Source organism: Oryctolagus cuniculus, chromosome 11 (genome assembly GCF_964237555.1).
Source record: "Oryctolagus cuniculus chromosome 11, mOryCun1.1, whole genome shotgun sequence".
NCBI lineage: Eukaryota > Metazoa > Chordata > Mammalia > Lagomorpha > Leporidae > Oryctolagus > Oryctolagus cuniculus.
The window spans coordinates 55,328,742-55,353,060 of record NC_091442.1 but is presented as its reverse complement, the minus strand read 5'-3'; the positions used below and the strand labels follow the sequence as shown (position 1 = coordinate 55,353,060).

The 24,319-nt window shown below is 61.0% G+C and overlaps 2 protein-coding genes across 2 annotated transcripts in view; both read right to left on the bottom strand.

The window, feature by feature from the left end:
* Positions 1 to 10,152, bottom strand: part of NR4A1 (nuclear receptor subfamily 4 group A member 1) — a 31,778-nt gene extending 21,626 nt beyond the window's left edge. Inside the window, exons 1-2 of the mRNA XM_070052266.1 lie at positions 9,640 to 10,152; positions 1,966 to 5,495 (exon numbers count right to left, since the gene is read on the bottom strand). The gene's annotated coding sequence lies outside the window, so the exon portion shown is untranslated. The remainder of the gene's footprint in view (positions 1 to 1,965; positions 5,496 to 9,639) is intronic.
* A 5,821-nt stretch (positions 10,153 to 15,973) lies between these two features.
* Positions 15,974 to 22,635, bottom strand: TAMALIN (trafficking regulator and scaffold protein tamalin). The gene is made up of 8 exons (XM_051845507.2): positions 22,317 to 22,635; positions 20,786 to 20,835; positions 19,411 to 19,465; positions 19,219 to 19,321; positions 17,962 to 18,055; positions 17,811 to 17,877; positions 17,524 to 17,590; positions 15,974 to 17,111 (listed from the first exon to the last, which is right to left on the bottom strand). Exons 1-8 carry the CDS (start codon positions 22,539 to 22,541, stop codon positions 16,606 to 16,608), a joined length of 1,167 nt encoding a protein of 388 aa, XP_051701467.2. The 5' UTR covers positions 22,542 to 22,635; the 3' UTR covers positions 15,974 to 16,605.
* Positions 22,636 to 24,319: the final 1,684 nt, after the last annotated feature.

Genomic DNA, 24,319 nt, shown 5'->3' with positions numbered 1-24,319 from the left:
GGCTGCTCAGGGAGCCACTGGTCAGAAAGGCCAGGCCAAGACTGGAGCAACGTGGCTGGGTGGGGTTGGGGGCCAACATGTCCCTGTGCTCCAACACAGGCAAGGCCACTGGGGAGCCCCCAGCCCTTGCTCAGGTTGGGAATCGCCCTAAGCGATGTGCAGTGTCACACACTCAGACCAGGCCCCAGGCATCACTCTCTGATGGGCTCATAGCTCTCCCACACTCAGCCCAAATTCCAGGGACCACGTTCCGCTCCCTACACACTCCCCAAAATTCCTGCTGCAACTCAAATCCCCCTTTCCTTGCAAAAATCACCTTCTCAGAGCCTGGACATTGCTGTCCCCCATTCAAGTATCAGGCCAGGTTACAACCAGAGAATCTGAGGCTTTAAATATATATGGCAAGGAGTGGGCAAGGAGTGGCACTTCTGATACCTGCATCCTGTATTGCACAGTGCACAGGTTCAATTCCCTGCTATTCTGACCCCAGCTTCCTGCTAATGCAGACCCTGGGAGGCAGCAGTGATGGCAGAGTGATGGATCCCCAGCACCCACGCAGGAGACCTGGATGGAGTTCCTGGCTCCCTGGTTTGCCCTGGCCCAGCCCCCCTGGCCATTGCAGGCATCTGGGGGACTGAACCAGCAAATGCGAGCCCTTTCTTTCTGTCCAGCTGTGCATATCTGATCCATTTTCTCTTTCTCTCTTAAATACATAATTTTTTTAAATGGTGCAAGTGTCTGGGGAGTCCGGGGCAGGAGAGAACCATGGGCCAGCTTTTCCCTCACTCACCCAGGCTCCCCACCTTCCTACTCCAGCAGCTTCTGGTACATGGGACCTTAAAGAAGTAGCTGCCTGTGCCGGCACTGTGGCGTCACGGATAAAGCCGCCGTCTACAGCAAAGGCATCCCATAAGAGCGCCGGTTCAAGTCCCAGCTGCTGCACTTCCAGTCCAGCTCCCTGCTAATGCACCTGGGAAAGCAGCAGAGGATGGCCCAAGTGCTTGGGCCCCTGAACCCCCGTGGGAGACCTGGAGGAACTTCCGGCTCCGTTGCAGCCACTTGGGGAGTGCACCAGTGGATGGAAGCGCGGTCTCTCTCTCCCTCTCTCTCTCTCTCTCTCTCATCTCCTTGTGTCTCTCTCTGTAACTCTGCCTTTCAAATAAATAATTTTTTTAAAAAGTAGCTGGTTCATTCTTTTTTCTTTCTTTTTCCAAAAGTCTAACTTTTGAAACATATTTTAAACTATTTGTCTGTGTAGATACACATTTATTTAGACAGGAGGAGGTTGGGGGGGGGGGGGATAAGGGCCCTGTTAAGCATTTTCCATGCAAGCTTCCAGCCCCGAGGTCTCGCCTTTCCATAAGTACTCAAGCCGACTCATCTGTGTTTTACTAGGCTCTCCTGTTTACGACCAAGTAGAACACTCACTAAAATGTGGAACGCTGTCACACGCACGCACGCCTTTGGCCCCTGGAGCAGTGGCAGATGGTAGAAGCAGCACTGGCTCAAGGCCTAGACTTGACCCGGTTCTCAGGACAGAGTGGCCAGCCAGCTGCCCGGTTCACAGAAGGCGCTGAGTGTGTTCTTCTTGGTCTCCCCTACGCATCTGACTGCCCCATCCAAAAAAAAGTTTTCCAACTTTTTTTTTTTAAGGAGCTTCTGAAAGTTATGTATTTCTTTATTGGAAGGCAGAGACAGACAGACAGACAGACAGAGCTCCCTTCCACTTGTTCACTCCCCAAATGAAATGCCAGGAACTTACCGTGTGTCACTCCCGCAGGGATCAGAACCCCAAGCACTTGAGGTATCATCACTGCTTACCAGGGTTCACATTAGCAGGAAGCTGGGCTCTGATCCAAGCAGCAGGGGCTTGATTCAAGGGACTCCAGAGTGAGACCCAGGGATCCTCACTGGCAGTCTTAACGCCGAAGCCACCCACCTGCCCCAAGAGGGCCCCACTCTTACCGGCTGTGTCACTTCTGGGAAATTATTCTCCCACTCTGGGCTTCAGTCTCCTCACTTGAAACACGTCACAGGGTTGACATGAAGAATGCATCCTTTTTTATGTTCCATTCCTAGTAAAACTCTTATTTATTTATTGGAAAATCAGAGAGCAAGAGAGTGAGAAAGAGGTCTTCCATCCACTAATTCATTCCCCAAGCATCTACAGTAGCTGGGGCTGGGCCAGGCCAAAGCCGGGAGCCTGGGTCACTCATGTGGGTGTCAAGGCCTCAGCTACTTGAGCCATCACCCACTACCTCCCAGGTTGCACATTAGCAGGAAGCTGGAATTAAAAGTGGAGCCAGGACTGGAACCCAAATGCTCTAATTGTGGATGCGAGTGTCCCAAGCCATGTCTTAACCACCGCCTCAGATGCCCAGCCCAGAGAGTGCCTCTTCCTAGGAGAGAGACATAAAGCATGCCAGCAAGCTGTCTGGCCCATGGCGTCGCATCTGCCAGTTCTGTACAGGAGGGCTTGGGGAGAGCAGGGGCCGGGCGCCTTGTCCTGAAGCTGTGCCTGCAACCTGATAATCTAGCTATGCCCAGAGGCTGTTTATTTGGTAGCTTGGGGGTTTCACAGATGGGGTGATATCACCTCTTTTTTTTAAAGACTTTTTTTATTTATTTGAAAGGCAGAGCTACAGAGAGACAAGGAGAGACAAAGAGAAACAGATATAATCTTCCATCCCCTGGTTCACTCCCCAAATAGCTGCAACAGCCAGGGCTGGACCAGACCAAAGCCAGGAGCCAGGGACTTCTGAGTCTGTGGGTGCAGGGACTCAAACACTTGGGCCATCTCCCACTGCTTTTTCCAGGTCCATTAGCAGAGAGCCGGATTGGAAGTGAAACAGCTGGGACTCGAACCGGCGCCCATATGGGATGCAGGTGTCGCAGATGGAGGCTTAGCCTGCTACACCACAACGTGGACCCCCAACATCACCTGTTGATGTCATTATGGATATTCAGGAAATCTCGTCCCCACCGTCTTGTTGGCCACGGTCACTCAGGGAGCCGGTGATGGAACCAGAACCACACAGCTGGTCTGCTGGTTCTGGAACAGGCTCTTTGACTCGCCATATGGTCCTTCCCGCCCCCAGCATTCTCCTTGCACACAAGTCCCAGGAATGGATGCGTAGCCCTGTTAACAGATGAGAAAGCTGAGGAAGCAGCAGGTCCGTTACATATGTGGCTCAGGGGCTGGAGTAGGAGGGAACAGGCACCTGGCCAGCATCATCCCACATTCTGGGGGCTTACTAACAGGACCACGTCCCAAAGCAGGAAGCCCGGAGGCAGGCACAGGCATGAGTATAAAAACATTGATGGGGTCAGCACTGTAGCGTAGTGGGTAAAGCTGCCACCTGCAGTGCCGGCATCCCATATGGGCACCGGTTCGAGTCCTGGCTGCTCCTCTTCCGATCCACCTCTTTGCTATGGCCTGGGAAAGCAGCAGAAGATGGCCCAAGTGCTTGGGCCCCTGCACTTGTGTGGGAGACCCGGAAGAAGCTCCTGGATTTGGATTGGCGCAGCTCCAGCCGTTGTGACTAACTGGGGAGTGAACCAGAGGATGAAAGACCTCTCTCTCTCTCTCTCTCTCTCTCTCTAATTCTGACTTTCAGATAAATAAATAAATCTTTAAAAAAAGAAAAAGAAGAAAAAACATTGAGAAGCAGACTCCGAAAGGTCTCTGCTGGCTCTGGGGTGTCATCTAGGTTAACCCCAGAAGGCTTCCTGGAGGAAGAGAATGTGCGGCACAGTGTGAAAGGCACAGGACCAGGCAGGGTAGAGAGAGGGCACCCCACAGAGAGGGGCTACCCCCCACTGTGCTGTGCACAGGTGTGGGAGAGGGGCAGGGCTGGGATTCCGAGGGAGGGACCCCCACCCAGCCAAGGCGAACCCCAGGACCCAGGCTCACAACATCAGAAAACCTTGATTCAGTTCCACGCAGGGAGTCACCCAGCCCTCACCGCCCTGGCCCTGGCCCTGGCAGCAGTGGGCAGGAGCAGGTGTAGGACATCAGGGAATCCCTAGCCCACTGGAGCCCACTCTTGACCCAAAATAAGGAGGGTGCTGTGGAGGGGATTCCCTTTCCTGGTTCCCTTCCTCATTTGGAGGAACGAGAACCAGTAGGCTGGGATCCCCCCGCCTTTCCACAGGCTTCTGGGGCAGGAAAAAAAAAAAGCGAAGCCTGGGGCTGTCCCAGGAATGGGGGCCACACAGGGACACCCCGCAGTGAGGTCGCCAGCTCCAAATGACGCCAGGATGACTCCTGCTTTTTCAGGTGCCTCGCCTTTGCTCTCTCCGGTGTCAAGGCAGGTGTCAGGCCAGCGGGAGAAAGTGGCCAAGGTCACCTGACCGGAAGTGGTGGACATGAAATTAATGTAAGATTTCCCCTAAGAGCAAACCAGAACTCGATATGAAAAACATATATACATATAAAATCCTCGGCAATTTTTTTTTTCAATTACGAAATCATGCTGGTTGGATTGATGAAGTGAGACGGCCGTAGTTCCACGCCCAAGAGGGGCAGGGGCTTGGTCACTCCGTGTCTGCTTCCCGACCTCTCCCTCCGCTTGGTCTCAGATCGGAGCTGCTCAGGCTGTCTGGGCTCCGGAAGGCACAGGGCCGGGTCCCCTTGCAGCGCCGCCGCCTCGCCCGGCCCCACGCCGCGCGCCCCCGCGCCGGGCCCCGCCGCGCCGGCCGGGTGCGGCCCGGGGAAGCCGCTACGTCACCCGGCGCTCCGGAGGGAGGCCGCGCGGGGTCCAGCCAGGATTCCATGACATCACCCGGCGGCGCGGGGCTGAAGCTCTGCAAACGCCGCTGCCGCCCATTGGCTCCCGTGCTGCCCTCGCAGCCAATAGATCGAGAGTATGTAAATCAGCGGTTGAGCCGACGCTTCCTCCGGGTCGGGTGTATTCGAACAGACGTCACTGCGAGAACGGGGGCGCGCCCGGGTCAGGGAGCAGAGGATCCCCGCGGCGTGCAGGGGGCTGGACTGGGAATTGACAACGCTGGGCTGTGTCAGCCAGCCCCGAGGGGAACCGAGGGCAATTAAGGGTACGCGCCCTGCAGCTGCGTTTCCAGGGAGGTCCTGCAGCTTGGAGAGTCAGAGAACTTAATAAATGGGAAAAAAAATGGAGGGGGGGGGTCGACTTGGAGAAAGAAAAGAGAGCTGGAACTTATTCCAGAAAGCACCTCGGCCAGTCCTCTCTGTGCAGAACACAGACACAGCCTCTGTCCCACACTTGTAGTCCATCGTGTTAAGTGGCTCCCGCCACTGCCGTAGCCAAGGCTCTCCAGAGAAACAACCATGGCAGATGAGTAGAAAGAAAGAGAGGTGGCGTGAGGACCTGGCTCACCAGGTCGCAGAAGCCGAGCAGTCCACAGCCTGCTAGCCCTGGGCCCAGGGAAGCCGCCAGCCAGAAGTCTCCGATGGACAGCCGTGGCCCCCAGAACAGCGTGAATTCGCCTTTCCTCTGCCTTGTTGTTCTTTTTCCCTTTGAATTAAAAAAAATGTGTATTTATTCTCATCTATTTGAAAGGAAGAACAGCAGAGAGAGAAAGAGAGAGACAGGGCCAGGGGGTTGGGGAGAGAGATCTTCCATTTGCTGGCTCACTCCCCCAAATGTACACAACAGCCAGGGCTGGACCACGTGGGAACCAGGAGCCAGGAACTCTGCCTGGGTCCCCCACCTGGGCGGCAGGGGCCCAACCACTTGAGTATCATCCGTTGCCTCCCAGGAGTCATAAGCAAGAGCAGCCAGAGGTTGAACCAGCACTCCAAGAGAGGATGCAGGTCTCCTCCCATGACAGCTGCCCCGCTTTTAATGCATTTAAATTTTATTTATTTATTTATTTATTTATTTATTTATTTATTTTGCTTTATTTGAAAGACAGTGAGAAAGACAGAGACAGAAAGAGATCCTTCATCTACTGGTTCCCTCCCCAAATGCCAGAAACAACTAGGGCTGGGTCAGGCCAAAGCCAAAGTCTGGGACTTATTCCAGGTCTCCAACATGGAGGGCAGGGACCTAGGTATCCCAGATATCACCTCTTCCCTCTTAGGGTACACACCAGCGGGAAGCTGGATCTGAAACAAAGGAATCAGGATTCAATCAGACACCCCAGTGTGGGATGTGGGCACCCCACGTGGCACCCTAAACATTGCATCAATTCCAAGTGCTCTTATAATGTATATTTATTGGGAAAACAGGAGAGAGAGAGTGAGAGAGAGCGAGCGAAAGAGAGTAAGAGAGAGTGAAAGAGAGAGAGAGGAATCACTGGTTTACTCTCCCAAAAAGCTTGCAACAGCAAGAAACTACAGTTCAATGCATGTCTTTGCAAATAAAAATTAAGCATCACAGATGTAAAAAGATAATGCAATGCAGGGTATCAGTGAGATATTTCACAGGCAGAAAGCGCAGAGCCAGCTGAGTCTCCCACATGAGTGGCAGGGGCCCAAGTACTTGGGGCCGTTATCAGCTGCCTTCCCCCGGGGCATGTTAGCAGGGAGCTGTATGGGAAGTGGAGCCTGCTGGGGACTTGAACCAGCGCTCTGATATGGGGTGCCAGCATCGCAGCTGGTGCCCTAACCTGCCACACCACAGAGCCTGGCCCGTTAGAAGAGCAGCATAAAAGGGAGGGGACTAAAGGAGGTGAGGCCAGAGCCGGGATGGGGCCAAATCCTGCAGGGCCTGGAGCCCAGCACTGTGCTGCCTGCTTCCTCTCTTCAGGTGAGTGCTATTTTAGTATTGAGGAACCAGGACATCAAGGAGCAGATCCAGGGGCCCCGGCCCGGAAGCAGCAGCGTGTAGCTCTGCATGCAAAACAGGGTGGCCTCAGAGGCTGGCCCCCGCCATGTTGTCGCATGCTCCGTGCTCTGATGGGCCCCAGTGCTGGAAGACGGGAAAGAGACAGAGAGGATGGAGAAAGAAAGGGTCCTCCTTGCCCCTGCAAGCCTGGGCTGGGATGAGGGAGAGGTGTGTGAGCAGTGTTTCCGGGGGTGTGCGCCGGGCGGCAGGCGGCCGGGCCAGCCTGGGATTAGCTGGATCTTGTGTGCAGTCGCCGTTGCCAGGAGACACGGCTGCTCCTGCTTTCACCAGCAAGCCAGCTCCGGTTACTGGCGAAAAACCCCCTGGGGGGGGGGGGAGACAGGGAGGCAGGCAGGAGGCAGGCACCGGGGAGGCCACGCCACGCCCCCCCCCGCTCCCCCACAGGTGTGGCCCGTGCTGTGCCCATCTCTGGTGTGGCTTTGGGGGCCGTCTCCCCTGTGGCTTGGACCCACCCACAGCTCAGGAGAGGGGTGCAGAGGCAGAGGCCGCACCTGGGCATGGGCAGGGCACGTCGGGGGTGGGGGAGGGGCGCTGCTGCAGGAGTTCAGAGGGAGTCTGGGCCGCGTGTGTGAGCACCAAGGAGAGCAGAGAGGTGTGCATGTGTGCGCGTGTGTGCACGTGTGCATGAATGTGTATGCATGTGTGTGAGTGTGTGTATTTACAAGAGTCAGGAGCTTCTTCCGGGTCTCCCACATGGGTATGGGGACCCAAGGACTTGGGCCATCTTCCTCTGCTGCTCTCCCAGGTACATTAGTAGGGAAATGGATCAGAAGTGGAGCAGCCGGGACTTGAACTGGCGCCCATATGAGATGCCGGCGCTGCAGGCTATGGCTTAACCTGCTGCACTACAGCACCAGCCAATTAGGGGATGTAACACCTAGTAATTTATAAAGCATTACTATTTTCTTGGGGAAGGTTTTTACTGTTATTTGAGGGGCATGTACCAGACCTAGCAGTTCAGCCACCTCCCACACCAGAGTGCCTGGGTTCGAGGGCCAGCTCCCGACTCCAGGGCAGACCCGGAGAGGCGGCGGTAGTGGCGCCAGTGGTCGAGTTCCCGCCCCCATGTGGGAGACCTGGATGACATCCCGTCTCCTGGCTGCAGCCCTGCCCAGCCCCGGCTATTACAGACTTTTGGGGGAAATGACCAAATAGGCCGTCTGCTTCTTTCACGTAAGTAACAAATAAGTAATTCAAAAAATTAAATAAAGGAGACAGAGCTCCTATCTGATGATTCATGCCCAGAATGGCCAGGGCTGGGCCAAAACTGGGAGCTGGGAACTAAATCCAGGTCTCCCACGTGATCTCTAGTCATCACTGCCTCCTCCCAGGCTCTGCATTGGCAGGAAGCTGGAGCCAGGCCTTGAACCAGACACTAGGATGGGGCCCGTGGGCGTCTTAACCGGCATCCTAATAGCTGGGTTAAACGCTGGCCTGATCTGTTCAGCAGCAGGTGTCAACAGGTGCACGATCCGGGTGGCCCCATAGGTCTGAGCACATGAGCGCAGCCCCCGGAGGCGCACCGTCCCACTCCCCACGTGGTCTGTGAGAGTCTAGCCCAGGCCACTCAGGACCTCGGGGTTGGTGTGTCTGGTGCTGTCCTCTGCGGTGGGCATCAGGGTGTGCGGGCGCCCCCTTGTGTCCACGACCATAAGTGCAGGGACAGAGCGGACTGGAATGGGAGGCATGGGAATGCGGCTGGCGTGCACTCCCCTCCCACCTGCAATTCCTCAGGCTCAGGACTCCGAGGTGCTAGGGGAGCCCCCAACTCCCCCGGCGCCGGCTGCAGAGACCCAGCGGTGGGCGCGGCGTGGCTGTGCGCGGGGCGGTCCCTCAGCACCCACACCATAAATGTCCAGACACAGAGGCACTTTGGGACGGTCCTCTGCAAGCCAGGCAGGACTGCCCTCCCGGGAAGGGCTGGGTAACCCGAGCTGCCGATGGGCCCTCAGGTCACCTCGGGAGCACAGGGCTGTCAGCTGACGGCCCAGAACCATTCATCATGCCCCCAGCCCAGCCCGGCCAGCCCTGGTATGGAGCAGCTTATGTAAAAGCTGGCAGCCAGGAGCTGAGTGGTGGGTACTTGGAGCAAGGGCAGGCATGCTCCAGTCTCCTCCGTGGAGGGCCAGCCCCTCAGAGTGCATGCTGCCCCGTGGACGTGGGTGGACGGAGCCCAAGATTCTGGGTGGAATCACCATCAACAGGCGTGGGGGTGACAGCCACCAGCACACCTCCGCCATGGCCTGGCTTCTCCCTCCTGTGAGCCAAGCCCGTGGAGCAAACTCCTCCAGCTGCCCTGGCCTCTGTTCTCTGTCCCCGTGCACCACTAGAAGAGGAGGCGTTGTGTCCACTGTTGCACCTGTGCCCACCGCTGCGGCCACCTCTGTGGGCGCTGGGAGGCTCAGCCTGGTGGTGACACTGGGCTAAGATGCACCTGCTCTTGGGTGGCTTCACATGGTCTTTTAGGTGTGCTGGGCCTGATGATAACTCCTAGCTGTCTTCATCCCAGCCCGGCGCGTGGCCTGGGGCCAGTTCTTTAGGCCCTTGTGCCTCAGTTTCCCCATGTGCGGGACAGGGACAGAGATGCCACCTACAGCCCTGAGCTACCGTGAGGAGCAGCTGCGTGCCTGGCCGAGGCGCTCAGGCAGTTCCTGGCGCGAGAGCAACGCCGGTATAAGTGTTGGCTATAATTAGACAATGTCTGGAGGCGCTGTCCTCAGCTCTGGCTCCTAATAAGCTCCTGGTGAAAAGTGGTTGCTATTTTTAACCTCCGTCTCCTTCGCCGTCTTAATCCCCTTCATAAACTCACCTCCGGGGCAGCCTCGAGACTCCTCTAAGTCGCCTCTAATTGGCCCTCTGGTTGCCAGTCTGCTGCCACGACCGGTTACAGACGCACAGCAGTCACATCGGCCAGGTGTCTACCTTCGCAGAACGTCTTGTGCGCCCGGGACAGGCTGTGATGGCTCCATCAGCTGCTGAGCGCTGTGTCCCAGCCACCAGTCCGGGCATTCTGGCCTGCGGCACACAGCGCGCCGGCCCATGCAGCCAGAGCATGCCAGCTCCGCCTGCCAGGGCAGATTAGCGCGGGGGGCCCTCCCGCTTCCGGTCACAGCGGTGGGAGCGCCGAGGCCTTCGGGCTTCGCTGAGACACCTGCACTCCGGAGCGCTGGGCGGTGGCGCCCTCCACCGGGCACAAGTGGCACTGCCGCCCCTTGGAAGGGAGCAAGGCTGTCGGACGGACGTGCACGCCCGAGCGTAAGCAGAGCGGACCGTGCGCCAGGTTGCAGGAACCGAAGGGGTGAATAAAGAACCTCGGAGAGCCTCCACTTTTCTTGCACGTGCCTTCTAGTGGAGGGGTGACGTCGTGCAATGAGAGCTGATTATACAGGGGCCCGCAGCAGGGTGCGTTTCTGCAAGAGCGGGCACCCGGGTGAGGCCAGGGAAAGCAAAGCGCCTTTACCCCGAGGCAAGCGCATCGGTACAGGGCTGAGCGGGAAGATGCTGAGGTGAGGAATTCTGCGGACGCTGGTCACGTGCAATGCTGGACAGGGGGCAAGGTCCGACCCCCTGTTTGTCATCACAGCAGCAGCGGCAGCAGAAGCACCCCCTGCCAGCTCCCAGCGTCCCGGGGCTGGCGGGCGGGACCGGGCTAACCTGAGGGAGAGGCCCTGACTCCTGGCAGACAGTGGGGCCGGCACCGACATCCCTACATTTCCAGGAGGGAAAGCCGGACGCGCCAGTCCCAAGCCTTCCCGCCAGGGGGCGACGCCGCCCCGCAGCTCCGCGAACCAGCGCGGCCGGAGCGTGGCCGCCGCGGGCACCTAGGGGCGGAGCTTGCAGGGCCACGGGTCCCGCCTGGGCGCGCGCCGGGGGAAGGCCCCCGCGTGGGCGGCGGCAGGGGCTGCACCTGGTCTCCGGGATTTCCTAAGGCGACGCGATCAGCTGCCCCAAGAAGCGGTTGCTCACTCGGGCGCTGCCACCTGCTTCCCGCCTGGTCTCCGCCCCCACCGCGGGTCGCAGCGGCTGCGAACCACCCTCCCCCCCTACCGGGGGCCGAATCTGCCTTGGCGTCCCAGCCCTAAGCACCTCTCAGGGCGGGCGAGCGTGGGCACTGATATGCTGCGCGCCTCCCTCACCCGGCTTCAGCCTAGTCCACAACCCGGTCTAGTGGGCAGCCGGCTCCAACCCCCGCCGCCACCCCCCTCCCCGCCTGGTCCAACTCCTGGTGTAGACTTGAACCCCCAAGAGCCGCCGCCAGTGGGGAAGCCCTCCGTTGCCCTCTGTCGCTGAGCCGGTCAGCAGGTCCCGGGTGCTGGGACACGGATGTGGCCATTGGGATCCAATATCCATCCAGAAACTCTTAGGAGGTACCTCGGGCACTCCTAAAATAGCAACGCCCCAGCCCACGCCAGTACTCCTGGGTCAAAATCCATCTATCTATTTACCTACCTACCTACCTACCTACCTATCTGGAACGCAGTGCTACAGAGAGAGATCCTCCATCTGCTGGTTCACTCCCCAAACAGCCCCAATGGCCGGGCATAAGCCAGGAGCTGGGGCCTCCATCTGAATCTCCCACATGGGTGCAGGGGCCCAGGGACTTGGGCCATCCTCTGCTGCTTTCCCAGGCATATTAGCAGGGAGCTGGTTGGGAAGTGGAGCAGCCGGGACTCGAACCGGTGCTAGAACAAAATCTGAAGTGCGGGGGTGGGGTGTCTGCACTGTTAAATGTCCCCCGAAGCCATTTGCTGCTGCAACAGGTAACCAACTTCTGGGCTTGCCTTCACTCACCCAGAAAGGGGGAGGGGGGGCTGGGCGTGCGGGAGGCCCAGTCTGACTGCAGACCGAGCAGTGGGCAGAGAGAGCCCCAGGCACTTGCGCAACTGTTACCTTGTTGCGTGATTTGTACATTGCCTCCGGAAAGGCCCAACTCCAGGAAGGGAAGTCACTGAGATTTGGGAGGTTTTCCTTGACATCAAAATTTTTGATTTCCGTTTGGCCAACGCGCTTCCTGCCCGGGCCCCGCTGGCATGCCCCGCGCAGAGGTTTGCGGGGCCCAGAGCGCAGAAGTCCCAGGTTCCCTCTGGTTCACGGGGCACACCTGCCGTCAGTTGGTGCTGTTTGCCCCATCGGCCACCCAGTCAGCCCCGTCAGTGGCATCCCACCGCCAGGCATGGGTCGCAGAGGTGCATAGGGGAGGGTTCAATGGCCTGGGAGCCCCCCAGTGGGGACCCCTGCGGCGGGAGGGGCTTAAATAAAGGGTTGTGGGTTCAGGGGGGGCTCCGCCCTGGCAGAAGCCCCTGCACCGTGGATGGGTAGCAGCGTTTCGAGGTCACCACTAGGGGTCAGCGCAGCGCTCTCCCCCCGGGCTGGCGCCCTGAGGTCCCACCTGGACCTGCGGCCAGCCCGCGCTCCTGTCCACTCCCTTCCCCTGACGACCCTGTCCTCGGCTTTCCAAGCGGGACCCAGCAGCCTCCGCACCGCACGGCGGCCTGACGTCTCGCCTGCCCCTGGGCAATCCCACAGTCTCCCTCAGGGCTGACCGCGGGCAGGGAGGGCCACCGCCATTGCTCAATCTCGCGCTCCAGGGAAGGTGGGAGTATTCATAGAACCCCCCCTTCCATCGGGTTTCCTCTCGGCACCATCCTTGAGCCCCGTTTGTGGACCCTAGCACCAAGTCCCAAGAGTCTCACCCACTCCCCCACTCTGCTGGGCGTGTCCTCCCCTCACTCGGGGGTAGCATCCACACCTGTGGAACCCTGGTGGTCTACTATTGGCTCCCCATCACTGTGTTCCTGTCCTCACACCCCCCCCCCCCACGAAGCATTCTCCCTCTGCCTGCTCTGGGCTACAGGGAACAACTAGGAGAGAGAAGCCTGGCTCCCAAAGGGACCAGCTGAGAACCTCTCCAATCCTCAGTTTCTTTATCTGTAAAATGGGCACAAGGATGCTCCCTGTGAGACCCAAGCGAGGCGATGGATGTGGAAGTGCTTAGCACAGTGTGGGGTACACAGGAGCTGTTCTGGGCGATAGTCTGACCATCCCTCCCCCCTCCCTCCCCCACCGTGTCCCATGTCTCGTCTCAGTACACCAGCTGCCTCAGCGTGCCCCACTGCCTATGCCCCAGAGCATACAGGGACACGATGCCACCATGCAGGGGAGATAGCAAAAGGCAGGGCTCTGTGGGAACCTCAGGCCATGGCCTGGCCCCGCCATGCATGAGACCTGCAGTGGAGTCCATCCCAACCCCCCACCCCCCTTAGTCCTGAGGCTGAGAGGATCAGAAGGCTGGTGGGAGGTGTTGGGGGGGAGGCGGGGCAGGGGAATACCGACCACACAGTATTCCCAGTCCCTGCTCCTTTGCCCACCCACCCCCACCCCCTCCGCCAAACACGATCCCTGGGTTAATTTTTAGCATCGCAGCCCGCACATTAGTCACTCCCTGTCACCCACCTACACGGCAGGAGGCTGCTGCGCTGGTGCCGTCATCCCATCAGCTGAGAGGTGGGATGCAGCCCCGCCCTGGGTACCCCTCCTCCTCCCTCTCAGGGTGTGCGCAGCTCACAGCCGGGGCCTGGAGCCCCCTAAGACTGCGTGAGTGATTTCTGACATCGCTGGCGACACCAGCAAGCTGTCTGGCAGGGGCTGGGCTGGAGGGGGCCCAGGGGGAGTCTCCTTTGGAAAGAGAAGGCAGCGAGGTGCTAGGCTGCCCCACCCCCACCCCCACCCCCAGGGCTGCGCCGCCCCCTTGCAGCTGGCCTCCTGGGAACAAAGGTGTATAAGGCCACTACCCTGGACAAAAGCTGATGTTTGCCATCCTGCAAAGCAGCTGTTCAAACAGGGAGGAGGGGGGCAGCTCCATTTTCTTAATCCAATGTCTTTTCCAGGACTGGGTGGAGCAGGTAGCCAGGTGCAGGTGCAAGTGGCTCCAGTGGCCACCCAGCCCCCAAGGGATTTCTACACTTGATCTTAGCCACAAGGCCAAAGGGATTTCTAGAGAGCGGCCCACAGATGCCAGCCCCAGATGGAGCAGAGGAGGGGCCAGGTCACCCCTCACCACCAGCACCCAGGGCTAATGGGCATGCAGGTGGTGGGCAGCCCTGTGCAGGGTGGGCCCCACGCCATGTCAGGTTCTGCTCAAACAGCCTGCAGGTGCAGGTGCAGCTTTGCACAGGCAGGGCTGGGCTTTCTGCTCTTGCAAAGGTAAAGGACAGAAGCGAAGTCGATTGGTATCATGACCAGTTAGGAGAAAGTGCCACACAGAAAACCACCAGGGACTTGAGATCTTGTGCTCAGGGAAAGCCCTCAGAGGGAGGATTTTTTTTTAATATTTATTTATTTGAAAGACAGAGGTACAGAGAGAGGTAGAGACAGAGAGAGGTCTTCCATCCACTGGTTCACTCCCCAGTTGGCCGCAATGGCCGGAGCTGCACCGATCCAAAGCCAGGAGCCAGGAGCTTCTTCCGGGTCTCCCACGAGGGTGCAGGGGCCCAGGGACTTGGGCCATCTTCTGCTGCTTTCCCAGGCCACAGCAGAGAGCTGGATCGGAAGCGGAGCAGCCAAGAATCAAGCTAGCTAGCGCCCATATGGGATGCCGGCGCTGCAGGCGGCGGCTTTACCTGCTACACCACAGCGCGGCTCCCAGGGAGGATGTTTAAGCTGAGCACCCGGGGGCGGGCATCTGTCCTGCAGGGCTCTCAGCAGAAAGCTGCACAGGCAGAGGGCAGTGGCAGCCAAGAGCCTGGCATCGCTGAGCAACAGGCACAGAGAGAGAGAGGCAGTGTGGCTGGAACACGCATGACGCAGCAGGAGAGAGGATTTGAGCCTGAAGGGAGAGGCAGGAATAGACTTGGAAGGCCTCCTGCAGGGCAGGCAGCCCAGGACGGTTGAAGAGGTTTCGCACTGCACACAGGCTCCCAGATGACAACTTCTCGGGCCGGTGTGACTGCTGTCAGATCGGATACACGGAGGCCTTTTTCCAATTGCTCTTCCCAGGGGAACAAGGTGTTGTGGAGAAGCCACGGTAGGGTGTGGACTTTCTCCTCCTACTCCAAGGGAAGCCATCATGGGTTTCAAGCCGTGGGTTGGGCTACAAGTTCCTTTTTTAAAAGCTCGTCCAGCCTGCTGTGTGTCAAGGCTGGCCGAGATGCACAGAAAGCCAGAGGCAAGGACAGGAAGCAGGATGGGAAGAGGCCTGGCTGGGGTCAGCCCAGTTTCACTTAAAAAATTTTTTTGAAAGGCAGAGACAGGGAGAGATAATCTTCGATCTGCTGGTTCACTCCCTAAATGGGTGCTATTAATGGCCAAGTTTGGGTCTAGCCAAAGCCAGGGGCCAGGAACTCCATCTCCCATGTGGGTAGCAAGGACCCATGACCTTGGGGGCCATCTTCTGCTGCCTTACCCAAGCCCCATTGGCAGGGAGCTGGAACGGCAGTGGAGCGGCTGGGACTTCTGGGTGGGAAGCCAGCATGGCCAGCGGTGGCTTAACCCGCTGTGCCACCCCTTTTTTTATGCTGGCCACTGCCAGGGAGGAGCCCTGGAGCAGGAGTCTCAGGTCCCGGGCCCAGCTCTGCCACCGGCTTGCAGTGCGGCCAGACAGGCCACATTCCCTCAAAGCCGACCCCTGTTGAGGGTCCATGGGCTCATCCCAGGCAAGAATAAAACAGAGAAACAGAGTGAGGCAGCAAAAAGCCCCCCAAGTCCTGCTACAACGAGCGTGCATCCCCACAGGCAAACTCAGAAAAGTCCCCCAACCGTCAGATGGTGGTGACAGGATGGGAGGAAGACTCAGGGTGGGGGAACTTTAGGAGGCAGAGCAAGCGCTAGACAACCCCATGGGAGGAGCTGGAAGGGGGTCCGTGGGGGACAAAGACCTGGGCCAGCCTCAGCCCCCACCAGCTTTGGAGATCTGGAGAGGGAGGCCCTGGCTCTGCTTGAGGGCGTGGAGCCTGCACGGAGGTCAGGCCCGCACATGCAAGGTAAAACCTCCAGGACTATGTTCCTGGCTGCAGGCTGCGAGCATGTGGATGTAAAAATCCGGTGTGTGCGCGCGTGCACGTGTGCAGGCCTGTGCACGAGGAAGTGCCGAGTCAGCGAGCCCAGCCCAGTCCTCCCCCTTAAGGCAGGCACCACGCAGACACAGATGCAAAAACCCGTCAATTTTATACAGTTTGCGGTTCAGAAGGAACAATAAAACGCTGCAACAGTCTGCGCTGCCCCCACCCCACCTCGACACCCGTATGCCCAGGGGCCCCCACGAACGCCCCCTCTTAGTTTACACAGGCCCCTGGCGGGGGCTGAGCCCTTGGGGTGAGTCCAGGCCAGGCTGGGGAGAGGGGGCGGGGACCAGCACCGGACGCCCCCTGCAGACCCGCGGGGTGGCAGCAGCTGTGTGCGTGGCACAAGGAGGGTGGGCCCCGAGTCATGGCGGGGAGAGGGGGTTAGGAGGGCCGCTTCTCCCCACTGCTGAGGGTGGGGGCGGAGAGCAAGTAAAGCTGAGGAGAGGGCTTCGTGGGACAGGGACCCCACCCCGGTGGATACCCCACAAGGCACTACTGACCCAGACTACAGATGGCAAAATGGGCACCCCCAAACCTCTCCCAACCCCGACGCCTACTCTCTCCCTGCCCTTGGCTCCTTCCGGGGCCTCCTGGGCGGACGCTCTCAGGCTGCTCTGGGATCCTGGGGTCCTCTTGGCCCGCCTCCCCCCCCCCCTCGGCCTGCCTGTTAGGAAAGAATAAATAAATAAATACCTCCCCCAACGGCCCGCCCACCCCTACAACTGGCTCTCTTCCTCCTCCAGGGAGCGGTTGAGTCCTGGGATGAACTTGAGCAGCCGCCGACGAAAGCTACGGTACTTGGTCTTGCGCAGGCCGGGGCCGCACAGAGCCTGCTCCCGGACCTCAGTCCAGAGCGCGCCGGGCGCGCCCCCGCCGCCTCCCGGGCCCGCGCACCGCACGCTGGCGCTGCGGCTGAGCGCGGCCCGCGGCCCCGGGCCCGGCCCTGAGGCTGGGGCTTCGGTGGGGCTGGGGCCGAGCGAACGGGCAGGAGGCGGCGGTGGCGGGGGTGGCGCTGGCGGCTCTGCGCCCCCGAAGAAGCACGTGTGGTAGACCGTGTCGTCGGCGGCGTCGCCCCCGGCCCGCCGGGCGCCCCCGCGGGGACCCCCGGGGGCAGCCAGCAGAGGCCCGAAGGGCAGAGAACCCGGGAGCAGGCCGGCCCCGTAGAGGCAGGAACGCACCGACTCCAGCGTGTCGTAGATACTCGGGTCTTTCACCACGAGGCCTGGCGGCAGGGGACAGGGCAGGGCGGGCGGTCAGGCCTGGGGCGGAAGCCTCCCCTGCACCAGCGGGGGAGGGGGGGAGCGGGACCGCCCACGTGGCCCTGCCGGGCCCCGCCCACCTCCTCCCCACATCTGTAAGCCAGGAATCACCAATTTAAATCCACTTAGGATACAAGCGCTCAGGCCTTGGTGCCTCCCTTCTGTAAAATGGAGGCCATGTATTTAAAGAGAGTAACTAAAACTGCGTGCCATCAGCCCAGGGCTAAGCTTTGAACTCTACCCAAAGCTTTGAACTTGCTCTTTTCTCTAAACTTCTTTAGAGGGGGTGGGGACCGGCAGCGGAGCAGGTGCCCCCTTCACCACTCCCCACCCTCCACCCCTACCCCCACCCCCACCCCCAGCCCGTCTACTCACCGTGCACCAGCCGCTGTTCCTGCACCATTAGGGACCTGTATTCCCCCCACTTCTCATACAGGGTTTGCTGCAAGAGATGCCCCAGCGTTAGAGCAGGCAGGGGAACTGCAGGACACAGATGCAGAGTGAGGACCCAGGAGCAGACAGGGGCGACCCCAAGGGTACAAGGAGATTCTGACCACAAAGACAACTCCCCCCACCCAGCCGCACCGCATTAAAGAGTGTGGGTCGGGGGGCCAGGGCCACGCAAGAGGAGGGGGAAGCTAGTTGCCATGGGTGCCCCGTACCTTCAGGTACTGCAGCCGAGCCTCCAGCTCTGCCTTCCGAATGGATGTTCCGTATAGCGTCTCCAGTCTGGGGGTGGGGGTGGGGACATCATCAGGCTAAGGGAGCCTCGGGCTGAGCCAGCCCAGGAGGCCCTGCGGCCACCACACGTACCTGAGGACATTGCCAGATGCCTTGATGATGTCAACAATCTCTCGGTGCCGGACACCTTCCACGTTCAGCCCGTTGACGCTGGCGATGGTGTCTCCTGCCAGGCAGAGAGGGGTCAGCAGGTGCTTCCCCGGGGCACCATGGGAGAATCCTAGTCCTGGCCTTAGCGACAAGGAAGAGGGGCAACAACCCCCTAGGAACACACCCAAACTCCCTCTAGCCCCCTGCCCCTCACAGTTCTGGGGATACCTCCTCTTTAACACACTCCAAACATCCAAGAATCTGTTACCATATCCAAAAAACACACACAAAGTCCCAGCTGTGTGCCCTGTCCACCACATCTGCCTGCTTGTGCAGGCTTGGCACCCCGGTTTGGGGACCGAGGACCTCTCATAGTGGAAGGGACGTGACCTTGTACACCGACACCCTTGCCCCATGAGCTGAGCCACCCAGGCCCTGGGCTGTCCCCAGAGTTGGTGACTTCTGTCTAGCCCCCCCGCCCTGTAAAGGCAGGAAGCAGACAGTGTGAGTGGCATCCAACTGGAAGCCAACAGGGGCTCCAGTTTCTGCCACCTGCCCTCCCAAAGAGCAGGCTTTGCCCGTCTGCACTAAGGGACTACGGGTCCCTGCTGGGGCCACGCAGATGAACAGTGGATGTGAAACTACTTGGCCAAGTTGTGATATTCCCCTTGGCTCTCCAGGGCAGTGCAGGGAGTGCTGCTGGCCAGTGGCAGTGAGGCAAAGACTTAGGGCCAAAAACAGTGATGGGATGGGGAGGGGTGAACTTGGGTTGTCTCAGGCCACCCCTTCTGGGACCTCAGGACTCTGCATTTGCCCGATCCCAGGCGCTCCTAGCAACACAAGTTCCCCAGAGCAGGTCCAGGTAGGGGCAAGATGGCCCCGGGCCCCTGCAGCAGGCAGACCTGACGGAGGCCACTCCCTCCCATCTCCTGCCCAGCGGGACTAGCAGGCTGCCAGGAGGAGTCAGAGTGGCAGGGCAGCCACCACAGGCCAGGCCCTGGCTCTGGGCCCAGGGAGTCCCCCCGACAGCACGGTGCTATGAGGATGGGGCATCAGCCCTGCCTTGCAGGTGGGACCCTGTAAGAGCACAGGGTAAATGGCAAACGTTCCTGCATCCAAAGCCCACAGTCGATCCAGCCTTCTTGGTGGCTTTTCCAAAGGGGGGGTGGAGGAAGAGGAGCTGACTGCAGGACAGCTTTCTCAGCCCGCTTTCGGGAGCCCTGGGGGCTCAGGCCTCACCTGGTGTGAGCCCAGCCAGCTGGGCGGGGCTGGCCTCATGCACTCGGCAGACAAACGTCACCATCTCCACGCGCTGCTCCTCCCGATGGTGAAGTCCATAGGTCTGCAGGGGAGGAGGGGGATGGCTCAGCCTAGGGGCGATGGTGGGGGAGTCCCTGACCCCCACCCGCTGCACCTGCCTCTCCCACCCACCTGGATCTCGAAGCCGAAGGTCTGGTTATCCTCCTTTTCCAAAGTCAGCACTTTCCTGCCGTAGACACGGGGAGGCGAGATGCTGAGGATTCCCAGCCCCACCCCCACCCCAAGACAGGGCGCCCAGGCTCCACGGACAGACGGACAGACACCTTGTCCCGTTCAGGGCCTGCGGGAACTTCCTTCCACATCCTCAGGGAGCCGCCCAGAGCTGGGGGTGGGAGGCCAGGGGTGGCCGGCTCAGGCTTACAATCGCACCCCAGCTTCCTGGCGGCCTGGCTTAGCTACTGGCCGAGGCCCCTAAACTCAGTCCCCACTGGGAGCCTCTTCAGCTCCACAGCTTTGGGCAGGGACTGCCCCGCCCCGCCCAGTCACGAGGCTCAGGCTCAGCTCAGAGACCACAGCTGCTCCTCCCAGCTGCGGTGGGGCCAGCCCACCAGATGTGAGGGCTGGGGGAGGGGAGCCGCAAGGCCGCCCCTTCCCGCACTGCAGGCCTGCCCACTGGACACAATGATCTGGAGCCACTCCAGGTCCTGGCCTGCCTGCTGGGGAGCCCGGAGTTTCCTCTACCCACCCCTCCCCCAGCCCCTTCCTTCCCGCCTGGCCCGAGGCCCCTCTGCGTCTCACAGGCCTGGCGCGGGGACACCCCTTCGAGGGCTGAGCAGCACCCCCACTTCCAAGGGGAGGCCCGGGCACTCTTTCTGCTGTGGGTACAGAGGAGCAGGGGACCCCAGATTGGTGATCTCTCTCTGCAAACGGCCGGCAGGGTGGGGGTGGGGACTGGAGGGCAGGTAAATATCTCAGGCTCTCTCTTATGCTGCCACTCTTTAAAAGTACGGAAACACTTCTCGCCTCCCAAGGGGCGAGTCTGGCAGCCTTGTGTTGAACCACTGGAGAGGGAGCCAGAGACGACCCGCAGCAGAGAAAAGAAACCTCTGCGCACACCTCGTGTCTTTCCTAAGAGAGCTGGGCCCGCTGGGAACAGCGCAGGCCTACAGGCCAGAGGCAGGCTTAGTCGGGCCCAAGCACGTGCACATGGCTCAGCTACGGTGTGGGCTCAGAGACCTGGGTTAGGGCAGCCCCCGCCCCCCCACCCATCTACATCTCTCCAGGGAGGCGTAACTGGCAGGGCCTGGGGGTGGCTGAGGAGCACCTAATGACTCAGAAGTCCCCACCTCCTCTCTCTGACACCCCCTTAACACAGCCCACACCCCCACCTGCCCCTCACTCCCAGGGTGGGGAAGCCAGGCTTGAAGGGAGGGAGAACGCCCCCTGGCGCACAGCGCTGTGCCCCCACCTCCACACAACCCCCCCCCCCCGCCCCAGCCCCTGCTGCAGTCCTGGGGGGCGAGGGTGCTGGGGTGGGGTGACTCACCGATGTTGTTCGGGACTCTGGGTGAGAGTCTTCCAGTGGAATCCTGAGCCCTGAGCGGGAAAGACAGGAAGGAGCAGGTGAGTGGGGTGGTCCTTGCCTGGAGCCCTGGTCTCTGCACGGCGCTCCACCTGGGCTGCAGCCCTGCACACCACACCCCTCTTCCCGTGGCCTGTCTGTCCCTTCCCAACGCCATCCATGCTGGGGCGCTGGCATCACTCTTAGGGTCACCCCCTTACCTGGCTCCCCAGGCTTCGACCCCATCCCACGGCCTTTGGGACAACAGTCCTCCAGGGCTCCCAGGCACAGGGCCCCCTAAGCTCCCTGCTGGTTCCCAGGCTGGTGAGGAATGGAGTCAGTACTCTAGAATGTTCTCTACTCCCAGGACCACGTCTGGGGGGGGAGGTGGCACTCAGGTCTTGCAGACTTTGAAAACTGAGGCAGGCAGGGGCTATCTCCAGGGGTGGGGGACCCTCTGCGCACAAGGCCTCTCTCCCCATGGCCTGGGGGGGGCAGCTATTCCCTGTGGAAGAGCAAGCACATGTCACTTCAAGGGCCAGCTGCACCCTGCGACACCTGGTCTCTCCACATTACCAAGTATTTGAACAAAATGATCTTAGGCGTTCTAACTTGTAAGTCTCCACTACACTCAGCAAGGGAGCTCGGGGGCTGTCGTTGGGGGAGGGCTGCCAGGGCTGGAAGTCCCAGCTTCTGCCCGATGTTTTGGTCTTAGGAGGAAGCCTGGCCCAGACCAGCCCCTACTTGGCGCCTGGGCCTTTCCTGGTCAGGGCCGCCCCAAGGCCAGGCAAAGAGGCCCTCTTTCTCCAGCCTGGGGTGGGGACCTTCCCAAATGGGCTGGGGAGGAAGGCTAGGCAGCAGAGAGAGACCCTTTTGTCTTTCAACCCGATTTTCATAAAATGCAAATTTCCAACAAGCTGTTCATTGTATGGGGGGGGGGGGTCGGAGCCAGGGGAAGGAGGGGGCTGAGTAGGGAAAGGCCACCACCCCTCTCCCTAACCTGGGCCTCGGGTCCCCTCGGGCCAGAGGAAGCCCGGCTCCAAGGGTAGGGGGAGACGCCAAGGGCGGGCGCGGCCGCATCCTTCCTGCCCCGCGGGCGCCCTGCGACCCCTCCCGCCGCGTCCGGTGGCGCCGAAGTCCAGGCAGCAGCCGAAGCTCGCGCACTGCACGGTGTCGGCGCGGGCCAGGCCGGGAGGCTGGGACTCCCCTCGTAAGAGGGCTGATCTCCAGAGTCGGCGGCGCCCACACACGCCGCGGCGCGGCCACCCGCTAGCTCCCCACCCGGGGACCTGGGACCCTCAACTTGTCCATGGCGAGGGTGTCCTGGGGGCTTCGAGACACCCGGACAGGGAGAGACGGGACATGGGGGGCCGGAAGCCAGACGGAGCGGGTGCTGGGGGGGGTTCAGGGAGGGAGGGGCGAAGAGCCACCAAAACGGGGGCGGTAGGGACTGCACCCCACAGGGATGGGAGGAGGCGGGGGTCGGCAGGCACAGGTGGGGGCGCCGCGGACGCACCTTACGGCGGGGCAGGGTACCCCCGGACACGGCGAGCGCGCGGTACAGCTCGGCGGGGTGGTAGTCCTCCAGCGCCGCGTACAGCTCTTCCGCGGGCGGCCCAGGGCTGGCGGCGGCAGCAGGGGGACCCGAGGCCGGCGTCGTGGCGGGGGCCCGGGCGCCGGGGTCCGGGGCTGCCGCCGCCTCCTCTTTCTGCTGCAGCTTCCTGAGCCGGCGGAGGGTCATGTCTCCGCGCCGGGAAGCCCCGGGCAGTCGGCGCTTGCAGCTCTCGGCGGCGCCGCCGGCGGCTCACGGAGACCCGCGGGCGGGCCCCTGGCCGCCTGCCTTTATAGGCTCCGGGCGCGGGGCGGGTCCCGGGGGGCGGGGAGGGTCCTCGCCCCTCCCCTCGCGCCCGGGACCCGCCCCCCGCCTTCGACGGCCGGGGTGCGGGGATCGCGGGGAGCCCCGGGGCTATGCGCGGGCGTTTCGACGCGGAGGTCTGCGTGATCCCTCAACGGGGGCCTGTGAGGGAGGTTGGCGGGAGATTCGAAGCTTGAGGGTGGGTGACTGGAGCAGTCTTCTGAGTGTTGGCGTGGGGGGGGGGCTGGCACAGCACGGGCCACTGTAAGGAAGTTTGGGGCTCCACAGAGATCCAGGGCACCGCAGGAGACCTGATGCCAGGGGAGCGAAGCATTGGGGCTGGGAAGGGCAGAAATTGGGTGGGTGGGGGGACGCCTCTAAACTGCGCCTACGCAGAAGCCCCAAGGGAGAGCGGACCCATGCCTTCGTCTTTTCTTAGGTACCCCAGAATTGTCCAAAGAGGCGGCCGCCTCTTCCCACGCCAGAGGAGAAGCAAGTGAGGGGGGGAAACCTGAGCGCCGTAGCCTGCGTTCTGGGCTGTCTCCTCCCGGGTCCCCGATGGGCCCTATTGCATAAGCCCTTTGCCAGCCACGTGCTGTGGGGTTGGCTCGCGCTCAGCCTTCCTCGGACCCTGCGTTAGGGACACCCCACCGCCACCCCGGGCTGATTGTTGCCATGGCTGCTGGGCTGCTGGAGAGGCAGGCAGTGCCCAGCCGTCTGGCGTCAGGGGTGCCCAAATAAGAAGTGAGAGGAGGAAGTGGAAGGCCACGTCTGGTGTGCGAGGAGGGGCCAGCCACCACAGGGCGGCAGCACGTGGGCGACGGGCGGGTGATGCGCTGTCCCTGCGGCCGCCTCCGCAGGCTTCCCCCTGTCTGCACTGAGCGCATCCCTGGGGCTGCCCCCGCCCCATGTGTGATCTCATCTGGTCGCCATAACAACCCTATCAAATGGGTACCATTCTCTTCCCTTACAGATGAGGAGCAGAAAACTGAGGCTCCAGGTCATCCCAGTGTGGTTCAAACCCCAGCGGCCTGGTCGTAGGCGGATGCTGTCTCCCCCACCCAGCGCTGCAGCTCTGCCCTGTGCCGGGAGCTGGCTAGACGCTGGGGCCAGCAGCAGGTCGTGCAGGTGCAGGGTGACACAGGAGCCCTGGGGAGTTCAGAGGGGGTGTGGCCTGCTGCCCCTGGGGAGCCCTGAAGACTCTGTCCCCTGCCCATCTGGCTGGTTGCTGGTCTGTCTCCTCCCCCCTCCCACCAGGCCCCCAGGGTCCCCAGCCGCTACAGGTGGTGTGAGTGGCAGGGGCTGCTTCTCAACCCCAGATGGCAAGATGCTTGTGGGTGGGGGCAGGGGCGGATTGGGGCCTGCTGGGAGCTAAGCACTTGCTCCCTAAGTACCTTCCCCTCCCTCCTCTACCTAGTGGCCATCCACTGAGGGGCCCAGGTGTGCGGGTGAGGGATCACAGGGCTCATTGTACGTGTCAGTACAGCAGGGTCCCTGGGATGCCACCGGCTGCCTTGCATCTGGGATGGGGGTGGGGGGTGAGGAGCCTCGAGGCAGGAGAGGCCTGGGTCTCTACTCTGCTCACCCCAGTACACAGTCTCTTCTGTGAAGGCTCCACCTGCCCATCCCAGAGGCATCTAATGGGCACCTCCTTTCCTGAAACC

What these genes read in the sequence shown, in the direction of transcription:
- TAMALIN (XM_051845507.2), bottom strand. Translation starts at nt 22,541, where the DNA reads ATGACCCTCCGCCGGCTCAGGAAGCTGCAGCAGAAAGAGGAGGCGGCG. An exon ending in CAGAGTCCCGAACAACATCG is followed by an intron (nt 19,466 to 20,785) that starts GTGAGTCACCCC and finishes TGTCTACGGCAG; the next exon opens with GAAAGTGCTGACTTTGGAAA. An exon ending in CTCGGCTGCAGTACCTGAAG is followed by an intron (nt 17,591 to 17,810) that starts GTACGGGGCACC and finishes CATCTCTTGCAG; the next exon opens with CAAACCCTGTATGAGAAGTG.